The sequence below is a fragment of the Stegostoma tigrinum genome, chromosome 14 (assembly GCF_030684315.1).
Source record: "Stegostoma tigrinum isolate sSteTig4 chromosome 14, sSteTig4.hap1, whole genome shotgun sequence".
Classification (NCBI taxonomy): domain Eukaryota; kingdom Metazoa; phylum Chordata; class Chondrichthyes; order Orectolobiformes; family Stegostomatidae; genus Stegostoma; species Stegostoma tigrinum.
In genome coordinates this window covers 8,139,013-8,162,924 of record NC_081367.1, presented here as the reverse complement: position 1 = coordinate 8,162,924, position 23,912 = coordinate 8,139,013, and the positions used below count along the sequence as shown (strand labels likewise).

Sequence of the window (23,912 nt, the reverse complement as noted above, 5' to 3'; positions counted from 1 at the left end):
GAAATAATGATTTTTTTAAACAAAGCAATTGTGAGGTCATTGTTTGAGCACTGAATTTTGGATGGTCTACTTTTAGAATGGTCATTAACTTCAGAGACATTGTCTAGAATTGAGTTACCAGGATAATGTCATGTGCTTAAAAAAACCTATTGTTGTGAGATAAGATGTGAGATGGTAGGAATATTTTGAAGGCAAAAGGGGAGATTTCGCAGAATCACAGATTTGTTCCAGCTCAGAAGGATGTCATTCATTCCATTGTGTCTGGACCAGTTCGCTCCGATTCACCAATTCAGCTTGCGCCATTAATCGGAGATTTGTAGACAATGAAGGTCTTGTTGGGAAAACTGGAAGGGTAAGAAACTATTACTCCTGGCCATCAGCTTTCATTGATGATGCGAGAAACTGGAACTGTAGTCATGCAACCCTTTGTCAATTCATGGAATGTTTATAGCTGAGGCAGAAACTATCGGAACATTTAAGATGAAATATTGGATGCAAAGGAAGATTTAGGACTGTGGGGGAATTGGCGACATTATGTAACACTGTACAAATTGATCTGGTAAACACAGCTTGGGCTGAATGGGCCCTCGCTGTGCTGTAAATTGCTTGTGGTTCACCAGCTTTGGAGATTAAGAACTTTGGTGCAACAATGTGGAGGACAGTGACCAAATCATAGAATCACAGAACGCTGCAGCATGGAAGCAGGCCACTTGGCCCATCACATTCACCAGCCCTCCAAAGAGCATCTCACTCAAATTTATGCCCTGCCTTAATCCAGTAGCCTGACATTTCCTATGGCTAATCCACCTAACCTACACATCCCTGGACACTACAGGGCATTTAAACATGGCCAATCCACCTAACCTTCATACCTTTGGACAGCGGGAGGAAGCCCATGCAGTAACTGGGAGAATGTGCAAACTCCACACAGACAGTGACCCAAGGCTGGAATTGAACCCGGGTCCCTGGTGCTGTGAGGCAGCAGTGCTAAGAACCAAACACTTTGTCCTTTTATTTTAAAAGCTGATGTTTCCAGGAAAATTGGGACAATATCCATCTGACCCAAACCTAATCCACAAGACAGCAACCACTTCAAGTGACTAAGAAATGACAGCTCCTGGAGTATGCATCTTTCTGTGGCATTGTGAAGGGCTATTATATAAATTTCACAAACTGAGTTTATGGAATGTAGCAAAACAGAGAAAGAGCAAATAACAGACATGTGTCACACCTAAAAACAAATTCTGAATTTAAAATGCTTCAGATCAATAATGAGGGACGCAACCTGGCTGAGTAGGAGAGTGATGGTGGATGTCAGGAGCCAGAGTCTATCTGCATGTAATTGTGAGCAGGCAATCAAAAACTACAGCCATTCGATGACTGAGACACTGATGAATGAGAAGACCCTAATAGAAAAACAATCTCCTGCCTAATGGACTAACACACGCACACAAAAAACATTACATTGCGAAAATGAAGCCTCTTGTCATCAGAAACATACCAAATCCCTTGTGCATGTCATATAATGAAGCGGGTGGTTGCATGAGGGGTAGAGAGGCACCAGTGAACATTTAGAACAAAGCCACTTATAACCTGGCTGGCACTGCAGCAAATACACCTTTTCTGCTCCGACCTACAAGATATTCAAAGCACACATTCATTACCTGCCTGACTCTACAGGCATGAGTGATGCCCTGTGGTAAGGCTTGCTTTGAGGGGTTAGAGTAGCTGTGTAGCCACTGTTACACATGGGTATTTAAATCAGGACCTCTTCAGAGCCACTAAGTCCTGTCACAGAACCACGAGAAAGGGACCACTGGGGGGTATGTTGTGTCACTGATGTTTGATCTGGAAACCCCATTCCCCTACTGACTTCTTGTAGCTGAACAAATATTTCAAGCATCCATTCAACCGTTGCTGAAAGAAGGGGAAAGGCCAATTTAGTGTTTATTTGGAGTTAACAGGCCAGATTTCCAGCTTCAAATGGGAGTGGGATCCGGGGTACTGAACGCAGCACTTATTCGGAAGATAAAACAATTCCCTCTCCACCCCATCCCACGCCACTTGTGCTCCCCACTCTTGTGTTGGGAAGGGGCTTGGATGCCTTCAGGGCAACATCGATCACATCGCCATATTACCTTGCCATGGTAACCTCTGCAAGACATGTCAGATCATCGACACGGACATTACCATTACACGTGGGAACACCACCCACCTCGTGCACAGCAGATATTCATACGACTCTGCCAATGATGTCTATCTCATATGCTGGATGCAGGGATGTCCCAAGGCGTGGTATATTGGCAAAACCTGAAGATGCTACAACAACAGATGAATAAACACTGCGCAACTTCTTTACTCAGAGAGTAGTAAGGGCGTGGAATGCCCTGCCTGCAACAGTAGTAGCATCGCCAACTTTAAGGGCATTTAAATGGTCATTGGGTAAACATATGGATGATAATGGAATAGTGTAGGTTAGGTGAGCTTCAGATTGGTTTCACAGGTCGGCACAACATTGAGGGCCGAAGGGCCTGTACTGCGCTGTAATGTTGTATGTTGTATGTTCTATGTACTAAAACACAATGCACTATACCTGGGACAGAAATCCCCCTTTGCAAGGATTGGCCCATATCCCTCTGAATTCATTGACCTCTCCAAATGATTTAATATGTTATAACTGGGCCTGCATCTACCACTTCTTCTGGAAGTTCCTTCCACACATGAACCACCCTCTGTGTGAAAAAATCGCCCCACCCCCGCCAACCCACCTTTTTTGTAAATCTTTCTCCTCTCCTCTTCAAAATATGCCCTCCAGCTTTGAAATGCCTGACCCTAGGAAAACGACACCTACCATTAACCCTACCCTTATGAACCTCTGTGAGGTCCCCACTACACCTCTTACAGTGTAGTGAAACTAGTCCCAGCCTATCCAACCTCTCCCGAGACTCAAGACCTCTATTCCCAGCAATATCCTGGTATATCTCTTTGGAACTCTCTCCCAACTTAATAATATCCTTCCTGTGACAGCGAGACCAGAACTTGACATGCTTGGTGCTGTGAGTTAAGTCAGCCGACAGTTCTCTTTGTTAAAAACAAAATGCTTTTGGACATTGACGATAAGGCTCCGCACCTGCTTCCCTTCACGGAAAGACAGGCAGTCCACTTTGAAATGGAAAAGGGTTACATTCTGCTCTGTCCATTTCAGGTTGGGTGGCTTGAAGCTCCCATGACATCAATAGCTATTATGGATTTCAGAAGCTTTTGGTGGCTTATTCATTCAAGCATGATTGACATTGTTAACAGCATGTATAACAGAATATGTCTTTGATATGGCTTCTTGTTCGTTTACAATAGGCAGGGAGGGATTTTGTTCTACACTGCAGCTGGCTTTTTCTGTATTAATAGAAACATGTTTGAATTGTTAAATTGCTATAGTGTTTTCTTTTGCCCAATGGTTTCAAAATAATTTACAATTGCTGCACAAGGGGCATGAGGACTGTGCAGAGTGGATGCTGGGTGAGTGGCGGTAGAGGTTACTTGGGGATGGGGAAGCACACATGGGGAATCTGAAGGGGTGTGGGCTGCCCATGGGGTTTGCACCGCTGTGTTGGAGGGTGAGGGGAAAACTGGTCTGTTCTCTACAGACATAATCCTTCCTTCTGAGTCACGCATGGGTTGGGTGAGCATTCCGGAAGTCACACAATTCCACTGGTGGCATTTTCTCATGCCTACGTGAAAATCTGGCCCATAGTTTCTCGCAACTTATACACAGTTAGCTTCTGCAATCAATTGGGATAGACAGGAAGAGATTCACAGATGCATTAATATTTATATAGAGAGAGATTACAGGTGGACAAGCAAGGAAATAGAGAGAGTGTGTGAAAGATAGTTATACCAAGGAGATGGAAGATTGTGACATTGTGTGAAATTTTTCCCTGTTACCCTTGCTGGTATCATCCAGTTCACTGTTAATAGGGCTAGAAATGTGCTACACGTCTCTCTCTCTGTCACACACACATGCATATGCACACACAAGAGGATAGATCAATTAACTATCGTAAATCTGAGGTCAATTGATTTTTGCTAGCCAAAGTCGTAAAAGGCAATTACCCAATGCCAGTGGCTGGATACAGTGATACAGTTCCACTGTGATCTCTTTGAATAGCATAACAGACACATGTAAGAGAATAACCCAAAGATAATGGGAACTGCAGATGCTGGAGAATGCAACATAACAAAGTGTGAAGCTGGATGAACACAGCAGGCCAAGCAGCATCTCAGGAGCACAAAAGCTGACATTTCGGGCCTAGACCTCTCCAATGAAGGGTCTAGGCCCAAAACATTAGCTTTTGTGCTCCTGAGATGCTGCTTGGCCTGCTGTGTTCATCCAGCTTCACACTTTTTTATCTAAGAGAATAACCCACTCCAGCTCAACCTGAAACCCTCATCCAGACGAGAGTAAGTTCTGCTTCTGCGTATGTAGGGGGGAGACTGAGCACAGGTAGTGTTTTGACTACAGCTAGCCGGAAAAATAAGTGGAAACTTCAGGTGGCGGCAAGAGCCTGGCTGGAGATCGGGTGCTACCTCTTTGCAGGAAGATTTAGTTGCATCCTGCGCGACTCAGGCACTTAACAAGCCGGCAGAGGGCTCACCCTGGGATCCAGCAGCATAACACCGTCCAATGTTTGACACTCTGAGGTAGTCAGCTCCACTGTACCTAGCGGTGTGACGGGCAAAACAGAGGCTGCTTCTGGTGTGACACTCCTCTGAGACCAAGGGGGAGAGAGCCAGGCCAGGGATGAATTACAGAAGATAGAGTGACAAGGGGGGGCATGTGCTGCTGAACAGGCAGAGTTGTGGGATGGGCATTGCAGGGATGTGTTGTATCACACAACAGTGAACAAACGTATTGTCAAAGGCCGTGATTTCATATGCCTCACGATTTTCACAGCTTGCTCTAGTACTGCAGCTATCTGTGGTGTTCATGAGCTCCACGGTGGAGAATGAGATGAGTGATCCGAATGTTAGGATTTTGCTCTTTCACCGTCCTGACAAATCACAGAGTCATAGAGACGTACAGCACAGAAACAGGCCATTCATTCCAACTCATCCATGCCGACCAGATATCATAAATAAACCGAGTCCCACCTGCCAGCATTTGGCCCATATCCCTCTAATCCTTTCCTCATCATGTACCCATCCAGATGCCTTTTAAATGCTGTAATTGTACCAGCCTCAACCACTTCCTCTGGCAGCTCATTCCATACGTGCACCACCCACTGCGTGAAAATGTTGCCCCTTAGGTGCATTTTCAATCTTTCCCTTCTCATCTTCAACCTTCAACCTTTATTGTGCCCTTCGTGACTTTCCGTGTCATTGAGTCTGCTCTAGCTGTGAATGCCCCAACACATGACCCAGGTAACAAAGTGTGAAGCTGGACGAACACAGCAGGCCAAGCAGCACGTCCGGACCACAAAAGCTGATGTTTCGGGCCTTCATTAGAGAGAGACCCTTCTCTGATGAAGGGTCTAGGCCCAAAACGTCAGCTTTTGTGCTCCTGAGATGCTGCTTGGCCTGCTGTGTTCATCCAGCTTCACACTTTGTTACCTTGGATTCTCCAGCATCTGCAGTTCCCATTATCACATGACCCAGGGGTAAGTTTGATTTCCTTCAAGCAGGTGTCTGTTACCAAAAATATTTCTTCACCAGTCACATGAAACAGTAGCTCCTTTCAAAAGAACAGAAATTCACCTGAGTAGAGTACCTATCAACATATGGAAGATTGACCAGCAGCTGGCTGTGTTTGTTATGTCAGTGGATTCATCAGCCTTCAAAGCAAACCAGCCACAAGTTGCTAACATCTCCTCGATATTGCCTGTGTTTTGTTTTAACATTCAGGCATGGTTACGTGTTTGGCAATGGTTTGGGGCTCCTTTGAACTGGCTACAGCCTCAGTAGTTGGCACTGCTACCTCACAGCGCTAGGGGCCCGGGTTCAAATACACCCTTTGGTGGCTCTCTGTGTGGAGATTGTACATTCTCCCCGTGTCTGTGTGGGTTTCCTTCGGGTGCTCCGGTTTTGTCCCGCAGTCCAAAGGTGTGCAGGTTAGGCGGATTGGTCATGCTAAATTGCCCAGGGGTTACAGGGTAATGGGATGGGTCTGAGTGGGATGCTTTTTGGAGATTGACTGTGGAATTGATAGGCCAAATGGCCTGCTCCCACACTGTAGGGGCTCATTGCTGATATCCTTCGCAGGTACCTAGCCTCTCAAGCCTTATCCAATATCCACACACTCTCCATCAGCCTTCATTTCTGCTCAATGTTTTGTTCTCAAGCTTTTGAAGTAGTGAATGATTTACTCCCAAGAGATAGATGCGCCATCTATAAATGGCATCTAAATTTATTTGGTGTTGTTGCAGTGTTTGTCAACTTCTTTCTGCAGATGTAACATTCAGGAAAGGGGCAAGTGGTGTGCCCTGTCCCATGAAAATCCAGAGGCCAGATAGCTCTCACTGTACTGTCTCTAAATGGTTCTTGTCTCATTTTCTTTGGAGTCAGGTGTTCAATCACCTGAAGTAGCAGAGAAATCACCTCATTCGACAAGAAACTTATCTATTTCTTTTTAGAATGTGTCCTAAGGTCTAGATCAGTGACTTAGTTTAAAAAAAACCTAAAATATTCACCTTAAAACTTTGCAGTAATATTAAAATACATCCAGGTAGGTAGACCAGTTCAACAGTCATTCACAAATTTTTCCATTCATCCACGAGATGAGGGTGTCACTGCCCAGACAGCATTTATTGCCCATCCCTAATTGCCCTGAGGGCAGTTAAGAGTCAACCACATTGCTGTGGGTCTTGAGTTACATGTAGTCCAGACCAGATAAGGATGGCAGTTTCATTCCCAAAAGGACATTAATGCACCAGCTACTTTTTCCTTCCTCCCAACAATTAGTAATGGATTTATGATCATCATTTGACTCTTAAATCCAGATTTTTATTGAATTCAAATTCCACTATCTGCTGTGGCAGAATTTGAACCTGAGTCCCCAGAATATTGCGTGGGCCTCTGGAGTAGTGGACCAGTGATAACGCCACTAGGCTATGATCTACCCCTTTGATTGTGCACCTCTACACCGCATGTGTAATTTCTTCTCATCCTGGAGATACAATCCTTGAACATTGCATGTTCTCAACTTGAATGTTTATTTCCATAATGAGCAAATTTTCCTCTGTCCAAGCAAGCAAAACCCTTTGGATGTGCAGTATTGGAAGCCTGCATAAAATGGTGCTGCTTTCCAAGAATTTTGCAGCATACTTCTCACCTTTAATTGATATTTAATTGGCGTGCTCGCATTCATAAAGAATGTAGATAGGGTTAATTTCTGTTTCCACTGTTGGAGGGAGGAAGTTGACGACGAGAGGACGCCGAGTTAAAATAGCTGGCAAAAGAACCAGAAAGGAGATGGGAATGTTTTTTAAAAAATGCAATGAGTTTATACGATTGGAGTATGATACCTGAAAAGGAATAGCTTCCAGAAGTGCAGTTGTTTGAAAAGTAGAAATCATTTCAGGGTGAAGAGGGAAGAGCAAGAGACAGGAACAAGTTGGATAGATAGTTCTTCCAAAGAGTTAGAACAGGCATGAAAGACTGAGATCCCAAAAGAGAGCTTTGCAATGCGCGAGAGCTCTGTGCAGAGTAGCTTAGGGTACCTACCACCATCTTATCTGACTGATTAATTGATTGTACCATTTCTTGCATAAATTGCCCAGTTCTTTCAGATGATCATCCAATACAAAATTGCCCCCTACAGTGTCACATCAACATAGCAACTACAAAGAGATCGCATTAAATGTACTGAGCAAGCAGCATCAGAGGAGCAGGAAGACTGACGTTTCAGGCCTAGACCCTTCTTCAGAAATCCATTTCTGAAGAAGGGTCTAGGCCCGAAACGTCAGCCTTCCTGCTCCCGTGATGCTGCTTGGCCTGCTGCGTTCATCCAGCTCCACATCTTATTATGTCAGATTCTCCAGCATCTGCAGTTCCGACTATCTCTGAAATGTGCTGAGAATCCTTTTCCCATGTGTCCTACCCTCTCCATTTTGTGTGGGTTTGACTCAAGGGTGAACTTTGAGGTGGTGGATGTATCAGGATAAATGCTAAAACTCATGCCTGTACTCTAATCGCCTCCTTGAAACTGAAGTGTGTCTCTTCAAAGGTAGGCTGGTTCCTGTATGTTACATAATCTGCCCTACATGTTCCTTTGGAGACAGAAATGCTGCCTTTTCTATGTTTGGCTGTACCTTGGACTTGTCTGGGCATTGTTGTTCAAACTCCATGCAACCTCCTTAATAGTTGCCATTAGAGAGCACTGGGCTCATTTGGGGTGAATGTTTGTCTTATGAATCAGATCTTTAACCCTGAAACCCTAGGCAACTCCAATCTCCAAAACAAAAAAGACGGGGTTGCCTTTTCCTGATATCTAAGGCCATCACCTCTCCAGGAAACTTCACCTGACTATCAGTCCAGGAAGACAGTGGTACAATGGTAATGCCAATGGACTAGGATTAATTCTCTGAGGGCAACTGGGCAAATCCCAATTTGGTAATTTAAATGCAAATAATAGATCTGGAATGCAAAACCAGACTTGGTAATGGTGACCATGATGGTAGCCATCAACTGTTATAAAAACCCAATCCCATCCAGGGAAAGACACATGCTGTCCGTACCTGGTCTGGTGTATGTGTGAGTCAAGATCTAAATTAACATGGCCGAGTCAAAACTGCCCCTTCAAAATGGCTGAACAAGCCACTCAGTTCAAGGGCCAATCAGGGATGGGAAACAAATATTGGCTTTGCCAGTGACACCAATGTCCCACAATATAATTTTGAAGAATTTGCGTACGTCATTGTCCTGGCAACCTTAACCCTAGCCCTAATCCTAACACACTCTGAGTCCTCCCCTTTCTGACTGGGAAAGTGGGAAAAAGCCAGAGATCCATCTTTTGTTGCTACCTCAGACTTTGCCAGGCATGTACTGCAGGCACCCGTCCAGTGATCTTCAGTGGCGGGGGGGGCCTTGCTCACAGCTCCCTGATGTGAGACTTGAACTTGCCGTGAGGATGGCCTCTTGGTTGAGCCTTGACAGTCGCTGTGAGTAGGCCACAATCCTCAGGTGATAGGTACAGGTGAGCAAAACACTCAGTGCACAATACGAAAAGGGAAGTGCCAACACATTGAAATACTACAGTGAAGAAAGAGGCCATTCAGCTGACCCAGACCCATCCCTGTAAGCTCACAATGCAATTTTTAACCATGGCTACCCCATTTAACCTGCACGCCATGAGCAATTTAGCGTGGTCCATCCACCTAGCCTACACATGTCTGAACTGTGGGAGGAAACCAGAGCAAACCCATGCGGACGTGAGGAGAATGTACAGACTCCACACAGACAGTCACTCAAGGGTGGATTCAAACCCAGGTCCCTAACACTGCAAGGAAGCAGTGTTCACCACAGAGCCACACACATGTCTCCACTTACTTTGTATGTTCTGCTGTATGATCTCATCAAATCGTTTCCGTTCCCTGGCAATGGAGGCCTTTCGTAACGGGTCGCTCAGAAATTTGAGTAGCTGATGACGGGCATTATAGATTTCCCGCTCTTTATGCGTCAGGGCATGGTAAGGCGTTTGAGATATTCTTGAATCCTGTGCACAAAATAACAAGGAGAGCATCAATGTCATGCAGCAGGGCTTGCCAGACCCAAAGCTTTTGTCCCAGGGAATTCCATTTCGCATTGTTTCTGGTAGTGTTCAAAGGATACTGGTTGAGAATGGTAATGCTCATCAGTTTCAGTACCTAGCCTGCACACCCCTTCAACCCAGGGACACTGAGTTCATTAGAGATAACAAGGTGTAGAGCTGGATGAGCACAGCAGGCCAAGCAGCATCAGAGGAGCAGGAAAGCTGACGTTTCGGGCCTAGACCCTTCACCAGAAAAGGGGGATGGGGAGAGGGTTCTGAAATAAATAGGGAGTGAGGGGGAGGTGGATCGAAGATGGATAATGGAGAAGATAGGTGGAGAGGAAACAGACAGGTCAAAGAGGTGGGGATGGAGCCAGTAAAGGTGAGCGTAGGTGGGGAGGTAGGGAGGAGATAGGTCAGTCCAGGGAGGACAGACAGGTCAAGGGGGTGGGATGAGGTTAGTAGGTAGAAGATTGGGGTGGGTCTTGAGGTGGGAGGAGGGTATAGGTGGGAGGAAGGACAGGTTAGGGAGGCAGGGACGAGTTGGGCTGGTTTTGGGATGCGGTAGGGGGAGGGGAGATTTTGAAGCTTGTGAAGTCCACGGTAATACCATTGAGCTGCAGGGTTCTCAAGCGTAATATGGGGTGCTGTTCCTGCAACCTTTGGTTGCATCATTGTGGCACTGAAGGAGGCCCAGGCTGGACATGTCGTCTATGGAATGGGAGGGGGAGTTGAAATGTTTTGCGACTGGGAGGTGCAGTTGTTTAGTGCGAATCGAGCATAGGTGTTCTGTAAAGCTAAACAAGCTTCAAAATCTCCCCTCCCCCTACCGTATCCCAAAACTAGCCCAGCTTGTCTCTGCCTCCTAACCTATCCGTTCACCCACCTATCCACTGACACTCACCTTTTCTGGTTCCATCCCCGCCTCTTTGACATGTCTGTCTCCTCTCCACCTATCTTCTCCTCAATCAATCTTCTATCCACCTCCCCTCTCTCCCTATTTATTTCAGAACCCCCTTCCCCTCCCTCATTTCTGAAGAAGGATCTAAGCCCAAAATGTCAGCCTTCCTGCTCCTCTGATGCTGCTTGGCCTGCTGTGTTCATCCAGCTCTGCATCTTGTTACCTCAGATTCTCAAGCATCTGCAGTTCCAACTATCTCTGAAACACTGAGTTCATTTACTTTTATGTTCTGTCACCCACTGTGGCTCAGCCATTATACCATGTTGCTGGTGGAAGCTGCTTCCTTCCTGGAATAGAAGGCACACCTTAATATTCTGGGGATAGTTGAAGCATTCAAGACTCTTCGTAGATCAGAAATACTGAGCTCCAATAATTGCAGCAAGATCAAAGGGGACGGAGTCTCACTAAGACAGTGACAGTTTTGACTGAAGTTGCTTATACAGAGTGCAGTGAAGATGATGCCCACTATCTACAAGGCACAAGTGAGGAGTGTGATGGAATACTCCCCACTTGCCTGAATGGGAGCAGCTCCAACAACACTCAAGAAGCTTGATGCCATCCAGGGTGAAGCAATATGCTCGATTGGCACCACATCCTCTACCCTCAACAATTACTCTGTGCAACGTCATGTACCAACTCCTGCAGTAACTTGTGTCAAGCTTTCTCGGATAGTGCCTTCCAATTCCGCAACCCCTTCCATTGAGAAGGGCAAGGCAGTTTATACGTGGGAACACCACCACATGCAAGACCCCCTCTGAGCCACTCTCCGCCCTGACTTGGAAACATATCAGTGTCCTTTCGCTGTCACTGGGTCAAAATCCAGGAACTGCCTCCCTAACAGCATTAGGGGGCTGCATCCACATCTCAAGGAGTGCAGCAGATCAAGGAGGTGATCTTCTCCATCTTTTTGCCATCTTCTCCAGGGTAACCAGGGGTAGAACATAGAGCATAGAACCGTACAGCACAGTACACGCCCTCCGGTCCACGACGTTGTGCTGGTATTTTACCCTAAAGCTAAGGTCTATCTAACCTCCCCCTCTACCTTATACTATCACCCATATGCCTACCTAATAGCTACTTATATGCCCCTAATGAGGCTGACTCCACTACCCTCTCCGGCAATGCAGTCCACGCCCCAACCACTCTGAGTAAAGAACGTACCTCTGACCTCTCCCCTATATCTACCTCCACTCACTTTAAAACTATACCCCCTCGTAATAGCTACCTCCACCCTAGGAAAATTGTCTCTGGCTGTCTGCTCTATCTATACCTCTGATCATTTTGTACACATCTATAAAGTCACCTCCCATCCTTCGTTGTTCTGAAGAGAAAAGCCCCAGCTCTCTCAACCTTTCCTCATAAGCCTTTCCCTCCATTCCAGGCAACCTCTTGGTAAATCTCCTCTGCACCTTTTCCAATGCTTCCACATCTTTCCTGTAATGAGACAACCAGAACTGGACATCATACTCCAGATGTGGCCAACCCAGGCTTTTGCATAGCTGGAGCATAACGTCACAGCTCTTGAACGCAATCCCTCTATTAAGGAAAGCTAACACATCTTATGCCATATGAGCAACAAAAGCTGGCCTGGCCATTGACGGCATGTGCCATCAACAAATTAAATTGGAAAACAGTCTGAGCGGGGTGGGGGGGCAGTGAATTCGGGCAGCTTGTAAGAATGATTAAATGCCAAACATAACGTCAGTAGAAACACTCACCCCTCCTGTTTGGGATTTGCAAGTCATAGGGACAACGACAAGTAGTTGCTGTTAAATTCCACCTGACTGACGACTGCCCTTGAGGGAAAGAAATTTGTGCTTCTTCCACGTGAATCCTGACCCACAGTAATGTAACTGACCTGAGATTGCCCTTTGAAATGGTGGAGCAGGCCACTCAGTTCAGGGACAATGAGGGAGGGGCCCCAAATGCTGGCCTCGTCAGTGATGGACAGATCATGTGAAAAAGTGAGGAAGAAACTGTACCCCCATCTACAGAATAAAGTTCAGATGAATACTCCAGTGCTGTAGAGATAGGGTGCTGCCCTGTCAAAAATAGTGTCTCAGACAAAGCATTTAAGCCATTAAAACATTAAATTCTGATCCCTAAGCTAAAAATAAAAGGTCGTGAGGTACAATCTGAAGGGCAGGGGGTATCCTAGACGACATTCATCCCTTAATCAAGAGCGCCAAAACAGATTATCTGATCATTCCTCTCATCATTGTCTGTGGGGGCTGGCAGTGTACAAACAGCGCACTTCCCTGCATTGCAGCACTGAGCACTGTCCAAAGATCAGTGCCTTCGGACGTCCTGAGGTTGTTAAAGGCGATGTGAAGGAATTGCTCAATAAAAGCCAAAAAAACTGTGTTTGCTGGAAATCAGAAAGGAAGGCGGAAGTTGCTGGAAAAGCTCAGCAGTTCTGGCAGCTGCTTTGGAGGGAAACTAGAGTTAATGTGAACAGCCCTTGTTCAGAAAAAGAATGGTCACTGCATCCGAAATGTTAACTCAATTTTCTCTTCACAGCTTTTCCACCAATTTGTGCATTTATGTGTTTAAAAAGAAATCACTTTGTTTCTATTTTTGAGGCCAGTCAAAGAGTGTTAGCTTCGAGTCACAGAAAGATTCACCATCTTCCTTCAATTCCTTACATTCCTGTATGATTGTTTTGTGGTAGTGGCACCGACAACTGAAGGTAACATGTCACTGAGATGACAAACTACTGGTGTGGATGTGGCGGTGCTGGACTGCGGCAGACTAGATCAGAAATCACTGACGAAGCCAAGTCATAGTCCAATAGGTATATCTGAAATTACAAGGTCTTGGAGCACTGCTCCTTCATCAGGTGAAGTGAAGAACAGCACACAGGCAAAGAATTTATAGGCAGAGAGATCAAAAGGTCATACAAATGCTGTGAGTGGAGTGTCGAGAGGCTGAATAAAAGTGTCTGTAGGTGTCAATAATAATGTGATAGGTATAAAAGTCGCATGCCAAGGGTCTAAGCAAAGTAATAAATAATCCCAAACTGTACAAACTAATTAAGGTAGAAAGATCATGACCAGTTAACAAGGTGATGCTGGAGAATCCGAGATAACAAAGTGTGGAGCTGGAATGAACACAGCAGGCCAAGCAGCATCTGAGGAGCACAAAAGCTGACGTTTCGGGCCTAGACCCTTCATCAAAAAAGGAGAATGACAAGAAGGTTCTGAAATAGATCGGGAGAGGGGCAGGCGGATCGAAGATGGATAGAGGAGAAGATAGGTGGAGAGGAGAGTATAGGTGGGGAGGTAGGGAGGGGCAAGGTCAGTCCGGGGAGGATGGACAGGTCAAGGGGGCGGGATGAGGTTAGTAGGTAGGAAATGAGAGTGTGGCTTGCGGTGAGAGGATGGGATAGGCGAGAGGAACAGCAGGTTAGGGAGGTGGGGAAGAGCTGGGCTGGTTTAGGGATGCAGTGGGGGAAGGGGAGATTTTGAAGCTGGTGAAGTCCACATTGATACCGTTGGGCTGCAGGGTTCCCAAGTGGAATATGAGTTGATGTTCCTGCAACCTTCAGGTGGCATTATTGTGGCACTGCAGGAGGCCCATGATGGACATGTCGTCTAAAGAATGGGAGGGGGAGTGGAAATGGTTCACGATTGGGAGGTGCAGTTGTTTGTTGCGAACCGAGCGGAGGTGTTCTGCAAAGTGGCACCCAAGCCTCCGCTTGGTTTCCCCGATGTAGAGGAGTCACACCGGGTACAGCGGATACAATATACCACATTGGCAGATGTGCAGGTGAACATCTGCTTGATATGGAAAGTCATCTTGGGACCTGGGATGGGGGTGAGGGAGGAGGTGTGGGGGCAAGTGTAGCACTTCCTGTGGTTGCAGGGAAAGGTGCTGGGTGTGGTCGGGTTGGAGGGGAGTGTGGAGCGGACAAGGGAGTCGCGGAGAGAGTGGTCTCTCCGGGAGGCAGACAAGGGTGGGGATGGAAAAATGTTTTTAGTGGTGGGGTCGGATTGTAGATGGCGGAAGTGTTGGAGGATGATGTGTTGTATGCAGAGGTTGGTGGGGTGGTATGTGAGAACGAGGGGGATCCTCTTGGGGTGGTTGTGGCGGGGGCGGGGTGTGAGAAATGTGTTGTGGGAAATGCGGGAGACACAGTCAAGGGTCTTCTCGACCACTGCGGCGGTGGGTGGGGTTGGGGATGGGGGTGGTGTTGCGGTCCTTGAAGAACGAGGACATCTGGGATGTGCGGGAGTGGAATGTCTCATCCTGGGAGCAGATGTGGTGGAGGTGAAGGAATTGGGAATAGGGGATGGAATTTCTGCAGGAAGGTTGGTGGGAGGAGGTGTATTCTAGGTAGCTGTGGGAGTCAGTGGGTTTGAAATGGACATCGGTTTCCAGGTGGTTGCCTGAGATGGAGACAGAGAGGTCCAGGAAGGTGAGGAATGTGTTGGAGATGATCCAGGTGAACTTGAGGTGGGGTGTAAGGTGTTGGTGAAGTGGATGAACTGTTCAAGCTCCTTGTGGGAGCACGAGGCGGCGCCGATAGTCATCAATGTAACGGAGGAAGTAATGGGATTTAGGACCAGTGCAGGTGCGGAAGAGGGGCTGTTCCATGTAACCTAAAAAGAGGCAGGTATAGCTTGGGCCCATACGGGTACCCCTGCCCACCTTCTTTGTCTGTAGGAAGTGGGAGGAATCGAAAGAAAGCTTCCCCCCTCCCCCCACTGCATCCCCAAACCAGCCCAGCCTGTCTCCGCCTCCCTAACCTGTTCTTCCTCTCCCCTATCCCCTCCTCCCACCTCAAGCCGCACTTCCATTTCCTACCTACTAACCTCATCCCGCCTCCTTGACCTGTCCGTCCTCCCTGGATTGACCTATTCCCTCCCTACCTGTACTCTCCTTTCTACCTATCTTCTCCTCTATCCATCTTCGGTCCGCCTCCCCCTCTCTCCCTATTTATTTCAGAACCCTCTCCCCATCCCCCTCTCTGAGTCTAGGTCTAGGTCTGAAACGTCAGCTTTTGTGCTCCTGAGATGCTGCTTGGCCTGCTGTGTTCATCCAGCTCCACACTTTGTTATCCTGGATTAGTTTAACCTGGTCTTATTTTCATTGCCAGTCGAAGTTGAAAGTCGGTGGTAACTACAAGTTACTCGAGAGGCAAGTGAAGGACATGAAGACACAGAGGAATGATTGATTGTTTGATGGTCACACGTGCGGAGATACAGTGAAGAGTGTTGTTTAGGGTGTTACACAGGCAGGTTGTATCATACAAGTGCATGAGGGTAGCAGAACAGAGTGCAGAAATATATTGTTACAGCCACAGAGAAGGAGCAGAGAGATGGATCAGAATTAGCATTTATGAGGTCTGTTCAAAAGTTTGGTAACAGCAGGGAAGAAGCAGTTCTTGAATCTGTTCATATGTATTCAAACTTTTATATCTTCTGCCTGATGGTATGAGGTGGAAGAGAGTATGACTGGGGTGGGACAAGTCTTTGATTACGTTGGTTCCTTTCCTGAGGCAGTGGGAAGTACAGGTGGAGTCAATGGATGGAAGGCTGGTTTGTGTGATAGACTGGGATATGTTCACAAATCTCTGTAGGTTATGTGGAACAATCCCTCTTCCGCACCTACACAGGCCCCAAACCCCACCTCTTCCTCCGTTACATTGATGACTGTATCGGCGCCGCCTCGTGCTCCCCAGAGGAGCTCGAACAGTTCATCCACTTCACCAACACATTCCACCCCAACCTCAAGTTCACCTGGACCATCTCCAACACATCTCTCACCTTCCTGGACCTCTCTGTCTCCATCTCAGGCAACCACCTAGACACTGATATCCATTTCAAGCCCACCAACTCCCACAGCTACCTAGAAAACACTTCCTCCCAAACACCTTCCTGCAAAAATTCCATTCCCTATTTCCACTTCCTTTGACTTGGCCGCATCTGCTCCCAGGATGAGGCATTCCACTCCCATACATCTCAGAGGTCCTCGTTCTTCAAGGACCACAAATCCCCCCAACAGTGGTCGAGAACGCCCTTGACCGTGTCTCCCGCATTTCCCACAACTCATCCCTCATACCCTGTCCCCGCAATAACCGCCAAAAGAGAAACCCCCTCATCCTCACGTACCACCCCCCCAACCTCCGGATACAACGCATCATCCTCCGACACTTCCGCCATCTTCAATCTGACCCCACCACCAAAGGCATTTTTCCATCCCCACCCTTATCTGCCTTCCGGAGGGACCACTCTCTCCATGACTCCCTTGTCTGCTCCACACTCCCCTCCAACCCCACTACACCCGGCACTTTCCCCTGCAACCTCAGGAAGTGCTATACTTGCCCCCACACCTCCTCCCTCACCCCCATCCCAGGCCCCAAGAAGACTTTCCACATCAAGCACATGTTCACCTGCACATCTGCCAATGTGGTATACTGCATCTGCAGCACCCGTTGTGGCTTCCTCTACATCGGGGAAACCAAGTGGCTTGGGGACCACTTTGCAGAACACCTCCGCTCAGTTCGCAATAAACAACTGCATCTCCCGGTCGCGAACCATTTCAACTCCCCCTCTCATTCCTTAGACAACATGTCCATCATGGGCCTCCTGCAGTGCCACAATGATGCCACCCGAAGGTTGCAGGAACATCAACTCATTTTCCGCTTGGGAACCCTGCAGACCAATGGCATCAATGTGGACATCACCAGCTTCAAAATCTCCCCTTCCCCCACTGCATCCCAAAACCAGTCCAGCTCATACCCGCCTCCCTAACCTGTTCTTCCTCCCACCTATCCCCTCCTCCCACCCCAAGCCACACCTCCATTTCCTACCTACTAACCTCATCCCGCCCCCTTGACCCGTCCGTCTTCTCCGGACTTACCTATCCCCTCCCTACCTCCCCACCTACACCTTCTACAGGTTCCATCCCCGCCCCTTTAACTTGTCTGTCTCCTCTCCACCTATCTTCTTCTCTATCCATCTTCGATCCGCCTCCCCCTCTCTCCCTATTTATTTCAGAACCCTCTCCACATCCCCCTCTCTGATGAAGGGTCTAGGCCTGAAACGTCAGCCTTCCTGCTCCTAAGCTGCTGCTTGGCCTGCTGTGTTCATCCAGCTCCACACTTTGTTATCTCAAATTCACCAGCATCTGCAGTTCCCATTATCTCTGTAGGTTCTTGTTGTCTTGGGAAGAGCAGTTGCCATACCACACCGTGGTGCTTCCAGATGCTTTCCATGGTTCATTTATAAAAACTGGTAACAGTCTTTATTTACAACTCGATTTTCCTTAGCTTCCTGAGGAAGCAGAGGGCCTGCCTTTAGGTAGATCCCCCATACAAATATTGGTGAGGAAATCAAGGTGAGTAGTTAGTTTCAGGGCTGTGGATTTCTATGAGTCTTTCAGGGTATAAACTTCCTCCTGAAGATATTCAGTGCCCCGATTTAATGTTTCATCTGCGAGACAGCATCTCTGACAGTGCAGCATTGTCTCAGTGCTGCTTTGAATCGGTGGCTAGATTGGACTGCTTGGCTGGGAGTGTGCGCGCGCGCGTGCGTGCGTGCGTGCGTGCGTGCGTCCGTGTGTGTGTGTGTGTGTGTGTGTGTGCATAATCCAGACACAGGGCTGATACCAGTGAGCCACAACTGAGGACATAGGCAGCTGTGAAAGCTATGGCAGGATGATGGGTGAATGAGACTGAACGGATTCTGAGGCCCTGTAATAAGTGAAGGTTCATCCGTGAAGATGTACCTGATAATATTTGTAGTATGCAAAATCCACAGCTGTTCCTACAGCTTGGCTTTCCTGGGATTTAAGAGTGATGGGCATCAAAATATTGGCATTGGCTTCGAGTAACTTGACAACCTGGAAAATGATAAAAAAAGACACTCATTTTCTCTTGACTTTTTCAACCTTCCCCCATGGGCAACTTAAGGAGCCAGGTAGTGATGGGAGCTGCACACTGTCTCCAATCTGATCAGTGACCACATCTTTCCTGAGCTGTGCCGACTGAGATTGGAAAATTGCATAGTGTGTTACGACAGAACATTACAGAATCTTATGATATCACAATGTGACGTTGATCATAGAATCGAAGAATCCCTACAGTGTGGAAACAGGGCCTTCGGCCCAACAAGTCCACACCGACCCAAACCCATCTCCCTATACCCTAATCTACACATCCCTGGACACTGTGCGCAATTTCCCACAGCCAATCCACCCTAACCTGCACATCTTTGGACTGTGGGAGGGAACCGGAGCACCCGGAGGAAACCCACGCAAACACGGGGAGAATGTGCAGACTCCACGCAGACAGTTGCCCCAGGGTGGAACTGAACGCAGGTCTCTGGTGCCGTGAAGCAGCAGTGCTAACCACGGAGCCACCGTGCTGCCCATTGTACAACCTTGAACAAAATTACATTGTGACACTACAATACCTTAAACAATGATATCACGGTGTGACATTATGCGATTTACAACATGTGTCACAAATATAAGATTTCACAAGACTCTACATGTCTAATTGCATTAACGTCCTGAATAGGGACATGCCCCCATTTTTGAAAGGCACCCAAGCATCAATGCTGGGCTGTAAACGGTCCTGTGCAGGTTATGTTGAATGTCATGAGAAGCACACAGCATTTCTCCTTGGTTGTTCAAAAGGAAATGGATGAGGCCGGCTACAACAGGGTATTGTACCTCATTTCATGCACTGAAAACAGGACTCAGCCATTCAGCCCTTTGAGCCTGCTCCATTATTCATTAGGATCATGGCTGATTGGATATTCCTCATATCCACTGTCCTGCAACATCCTTGTCAATTTTTTCTGAACCCTCTCCATCTTAATGATATCCTTCCAATAACAGGGTGACAAGAACCAGACACAGTCCTCCAGAAGAGGCCTCATCAATGTCCTGCACAACCTCAACATGACGTCCCAACTCCTATACTCAAAGGTCTGAGCAGTCAGAACAAGCATGCTAAACACCTTCTAAGCCACCCATGCTACATGTGACGCAAACACCAAAAAATTACATAATTGAAACCCTAGGTCTCTGTCCTACAACACGACCCAGGGCCCTATTCTTAATTGTATAAGTACTGCCGTTGTTTGTTTAACCTAAATACAAAATCTCACATTTATCCAAACTAACCTCCATCTCCTCAGCCTATTGAGCCAATTGATCAAGATCTCTTTGTAACCTTGGATAACCTTCAACACTGTCCACTATACCACCAATCTTGGTGTCATCCGCAAACGTACTAACCAAGCCTCCTATATTCTCATCCAAATCATTTATATAAATGATAGACCTCAGCTGGTCACAGACCTCCAGTCCAAAAATCAATCCTCCCCGATCACTCTCTGTCTCCTGCTGTTAAGCTAATTTCATGTCCAATTGGCAAGCTCACCCTGAATCCCATGTGATCCTGCTTTATTAATTAATCTACCATGAAGAAACTTGTCAAAATCCAAACTACTAAAATCCAAGTAGACATTGTCTACCGCTCTGCCCTCATCAATGTTCTTGGTCACTAATTGGATCAAAGGAAATCAGGAGAAAGTGGGCACAGGGTATTGCGTTGGCTGAAGAGCAATGATCATACTGAATATATATAGCAGGCTTGAAGGGCCGAATGGCTTACCCCGCTCATATTTTCTGTATTTCCACAATCTTGACCTGATCTATCATTCTTCAGGCATTTCCGACTGAAGACCATTGAGTGGACCAGTGAGCCATTAAACCTGAGGCATGGAGCTGGAGTTATTGCAGAGATGGTGGCAAACGGGGAATGTCGCTGAAATAATTTTCCAGAAGCTCAGGTTGTTGCCCTGGGACATGGGGTCACATCCCGTCACAAGAGCTGCTGGAGTTAACTCAAAGCAAGCCAATAAAGTCTGGGATTGAAAGCTAGCCTCAGTGTTGACGATATGACCATGAATTGTTGTAAGAATCTAACTAATTCACAAATGTCCTTTATCGAGGGAATCTATCGTCCCTCACGGGTCTATCCTACATGTAACTTCAGATCCACTGAAAATCAGCGGGTCATACAGTATGGAAACAGATCCAGTCCAACTTGACCATTTTGACCTGATTTCCAAACTTAACTAGTCCTATTTGCCTGCATTTTGCGCATATCTATTTAAATCTTTCCGATTCATGAACCTGCCCAACTGTCTTTGAAATGTTGCACCTGTACCCAACTTCCACTGTTTCCTTTAGCACCTTGCTCCACACAGGTACCATCCTAGGTGTGGAAAAGGTTGCCACCCCTCAGGTCCTGTGCACCTTGGTGGCTCTGGGGTTAGCACTGGTGCCTCACAGCGTCAGGGACCCAGATTCGATTTCAGCTTCAGGCGAATGTCTGTGTGGGGTTTGCACATTCTCCCTGTGCCTGCTTGGATTTCCTCCGGGTCCTCCGGTTTCCTCCCACAGTCCGAAGATGTGCAGGCTAGGTGGATTAGGCATGGCTTACAGGGATAGGGCAGGGGGTGGGTCTGGGTAGGATGTTCTTTGATGGGCTGAATGGCCTGCTTCCACACTGTAGGGATTCTTTTGACAATGTCCTCGAAATGATTGATTCCTAATATCCCTCAGAAACGGCCCCAGCATGCTGGACAAGGGTGATTAAGGCTTGGGCAATTGGTCTTGCCCATGTCCTGTGAAATAATACATTTTAGAATAAACCTAATCTGCAGAGTGTTCACCTTTCAATCTGCAATGGGGTGTCCTACAGCACAGCACCCAGCAATGTTCCCCAGTCAGCCTGGAGCACCCCATTTCCCTGACACTTACCAATGCTTGTCTGCCTGGTAGGGTCCTCTTGTGCTCATACCTAGTGTTCACTGCAGTGCACAGCGCACTCCCCAGTCCACGAGTCAGCGGCAGGTTTGGGTCAGCTCCATGAGCCAGCAGCTCATCCACTGCCTGTGTTACAAATGGAGGACAGGGAGAGGTCAGAGGTCACTGAGAGCTGTGTAGCTGAGCCCCTCCACCTGACAATGAAATCGGGTTGGAGAGATGCTACAGGAAAGCAGGAAATGTGGTGATTCGGCGCTAACCCCAAGCAGGGGCCTCTACAGAGGCTAGAGAAGAGGGCAGGAGGAGACTGCAACTTCAAGATCCCTTGCAAATTCGGAATGCTGCCTTAGGAAGGGCTCAAAATGAAACAGTCTGGCGTAGACTGAATAAATCTTCAGCTCCCAAATTCCACAAGCAACTAATATCACTCAATCAGATTGGGATCTTGCTATGCACAAATTGGTGGAAAGGCAATGCACATTGGGCAGTCTGTGCGGTAGCACCAGGACATTCAAAATGCATTGAACGGACTCCTATGGGAAGCTTGTAATAGTGCAAAAGTTGAACTTGAAGCACTCAATTTGGTGAAGCATAGGATTCAGAATTCTGAGTGAAAAACATTTGCTACAAACCACTTGGGAAAGCGCATTGATATTCAATACCCTCTACTCCAGGCTATTGCAAAGTTAAAAATTTAAACCAACTGCTCAAGATCCCCAATTTATCTGTGTAATGGAGTGAAATGACCAAATTTCTGTACTGCACAGGAATTAGTTCTTACTACAAACAAAATTAATTCTCACCGCAGGCAAACAAAGCAACCTATAATTTTGGAGCTGGAAAAATACAGCTGGTCAGACAGCATCTGAGGAGCGGGAAAGTCAATATTTCGGTCCATATTTATTGAGTCTAGCTTCCACAGTCTGCAGTCCTTGCTGTCTCTAAATCAACTCATAACTCAATTTGATAAAAATAAACTCACAGTCCTTTCTTAAATCTCTAATGTTCGCTTTAAATTTCTTTAAAATTCATGGGATGTGGGTGACGCTGGCTGGGCCCAGCATTTGTTGCCCGTCCCTAACTGCCCCTTCAGAAGACGGTGGTGAGCTGCCATCTCGAACCATTGCAGTCCATCTGCTGCAAGTAGAACCACAATGCTGTTGGTGGGAGAGTTGTTGGGGCTGTACTCATCCAGGCAAGTGGGGAGTATTCCATAACATTCCCAACTTGTGCCTTGTAGATGACAGACAGGCTTTGGAGAGTCAGGAGGTCAGTTACTTGTCAGTGTACTCCTAGTCTCTGACTTGGTCTTGTAGCCACTGTGTTTATTTGGTGAGTCCGATTGAGTTTCTGGTCAATAACAACACCCAGGAAATCGATATTGGGGAATTCAGTGATGGTAACATCATCGAACGTCAAGGGACGGTGGTTAGATTGTCTCTTATTGGTGAAGGTCATAGCCCGGCATTTGTGTGGCACAAATGTCACTTGCCGTTTGTCAGTCCAAGCCTGGATATTCTCCAGGTCTTGTTACATTTGAACACGGACTACCTCAGTATCTGAGGAGTCACGAACGGTGCTGAACATTGTGCAATCATCTGCAAACATTCCCATTTCTGACCTTATGATGGAGGGAAGATTACTGATGAAACAGCTGAAGATGGTTGGGCCGTGGACACTACCCTGAGGAACTCCTGCAGAGATGACCTGGAGCTGAGATGACTGACCCCCAACAACCACGACCATTGGGCTGTGTGTCAGGTATGACTCCAACCACCAGAGAGTTTGCCCCCTCATACCCATTGATTCCAGTTTTGCTGGTGTTCATTGATGCCACACTCGGTTGAATGCAGCCTTGATGTCAGGGGCTGTCACTCTCACCTCACCTCTGGAATTCAGCTCTTTTTGTCCATGTTTGGGCCAAGGCTGTAATGAGGTCAGGAGCTGAGTTGCCCTGGTGGAACCCAAACTGGGCATCACTGAGCAGGTTATTATTGTATAAAGACCACCTTAATAACATTTTCATCACTTCACTGATGATCAGGAGTAGACTGATTGGGCAGTATTTGGTAGGATTGGGTTTCCCTGGCTTTTTGTGTACGGGATGTACTTAGTAGTTGTCAACTTTATCAGGTAGTTCCCAGTGTTGGTCCTGGTATAGCTTCACTAGGAGAATGGCTAGTTCTTGGGCACAGTCTTCAGTGCTAGAGTTGGAGTGTTATCAGGGTAAAAAGGCTTTGCAGAATGCAGTTTGATGTTGATATCTTGGATTGATTCAGGGCTTTGGAAATCCAGGCCAACATCCAGGACTGGACCTCTGGGCAGGATCTGCTAGATAGGGTCCACTAGCCTTAAGCTTATGCAATTAAACTGGATGTTCTGCATTGGGACCCCGGGGTAATCTTGTGATGATGTCACAGA

General features: G+C 47.1%; 1 protein-coding gene across 2 annotated transcripts in view; it reads right to left on the bottom strand.

Moving 5' to 3' along the window:
• The window catches only part of ankmy1 (ankyrin repeat and MYND domain containing 1), a 91,720-nt gene that overhangs the window by 19,348 nt on the left and 48,460 nt on the right, over window positions 1-23,912 (bottom strand). For both annotated transcript variants that reach the window (XM_048542483.2, XM_048542484.2), the window contains exons 11-13: window positions 21,486-21,617; window positions 18,435-18,548; window positions 9,541-9,706 (exon numbers count right to left, since the gene is read on the bottom strand). In XM_048542483.2, coding sequence (XP_048398440.2) covers window positions 9,541-9,706; window positions 18,435-18,548; window positions 21,486-21,617 — 412 coding nt within the window. The remainder of the gene's footprint in view (window positions 1-9,540; window positions 9,707-18,434; window positions 18,549-21,485; window positions 21,618-23,912) is intronic.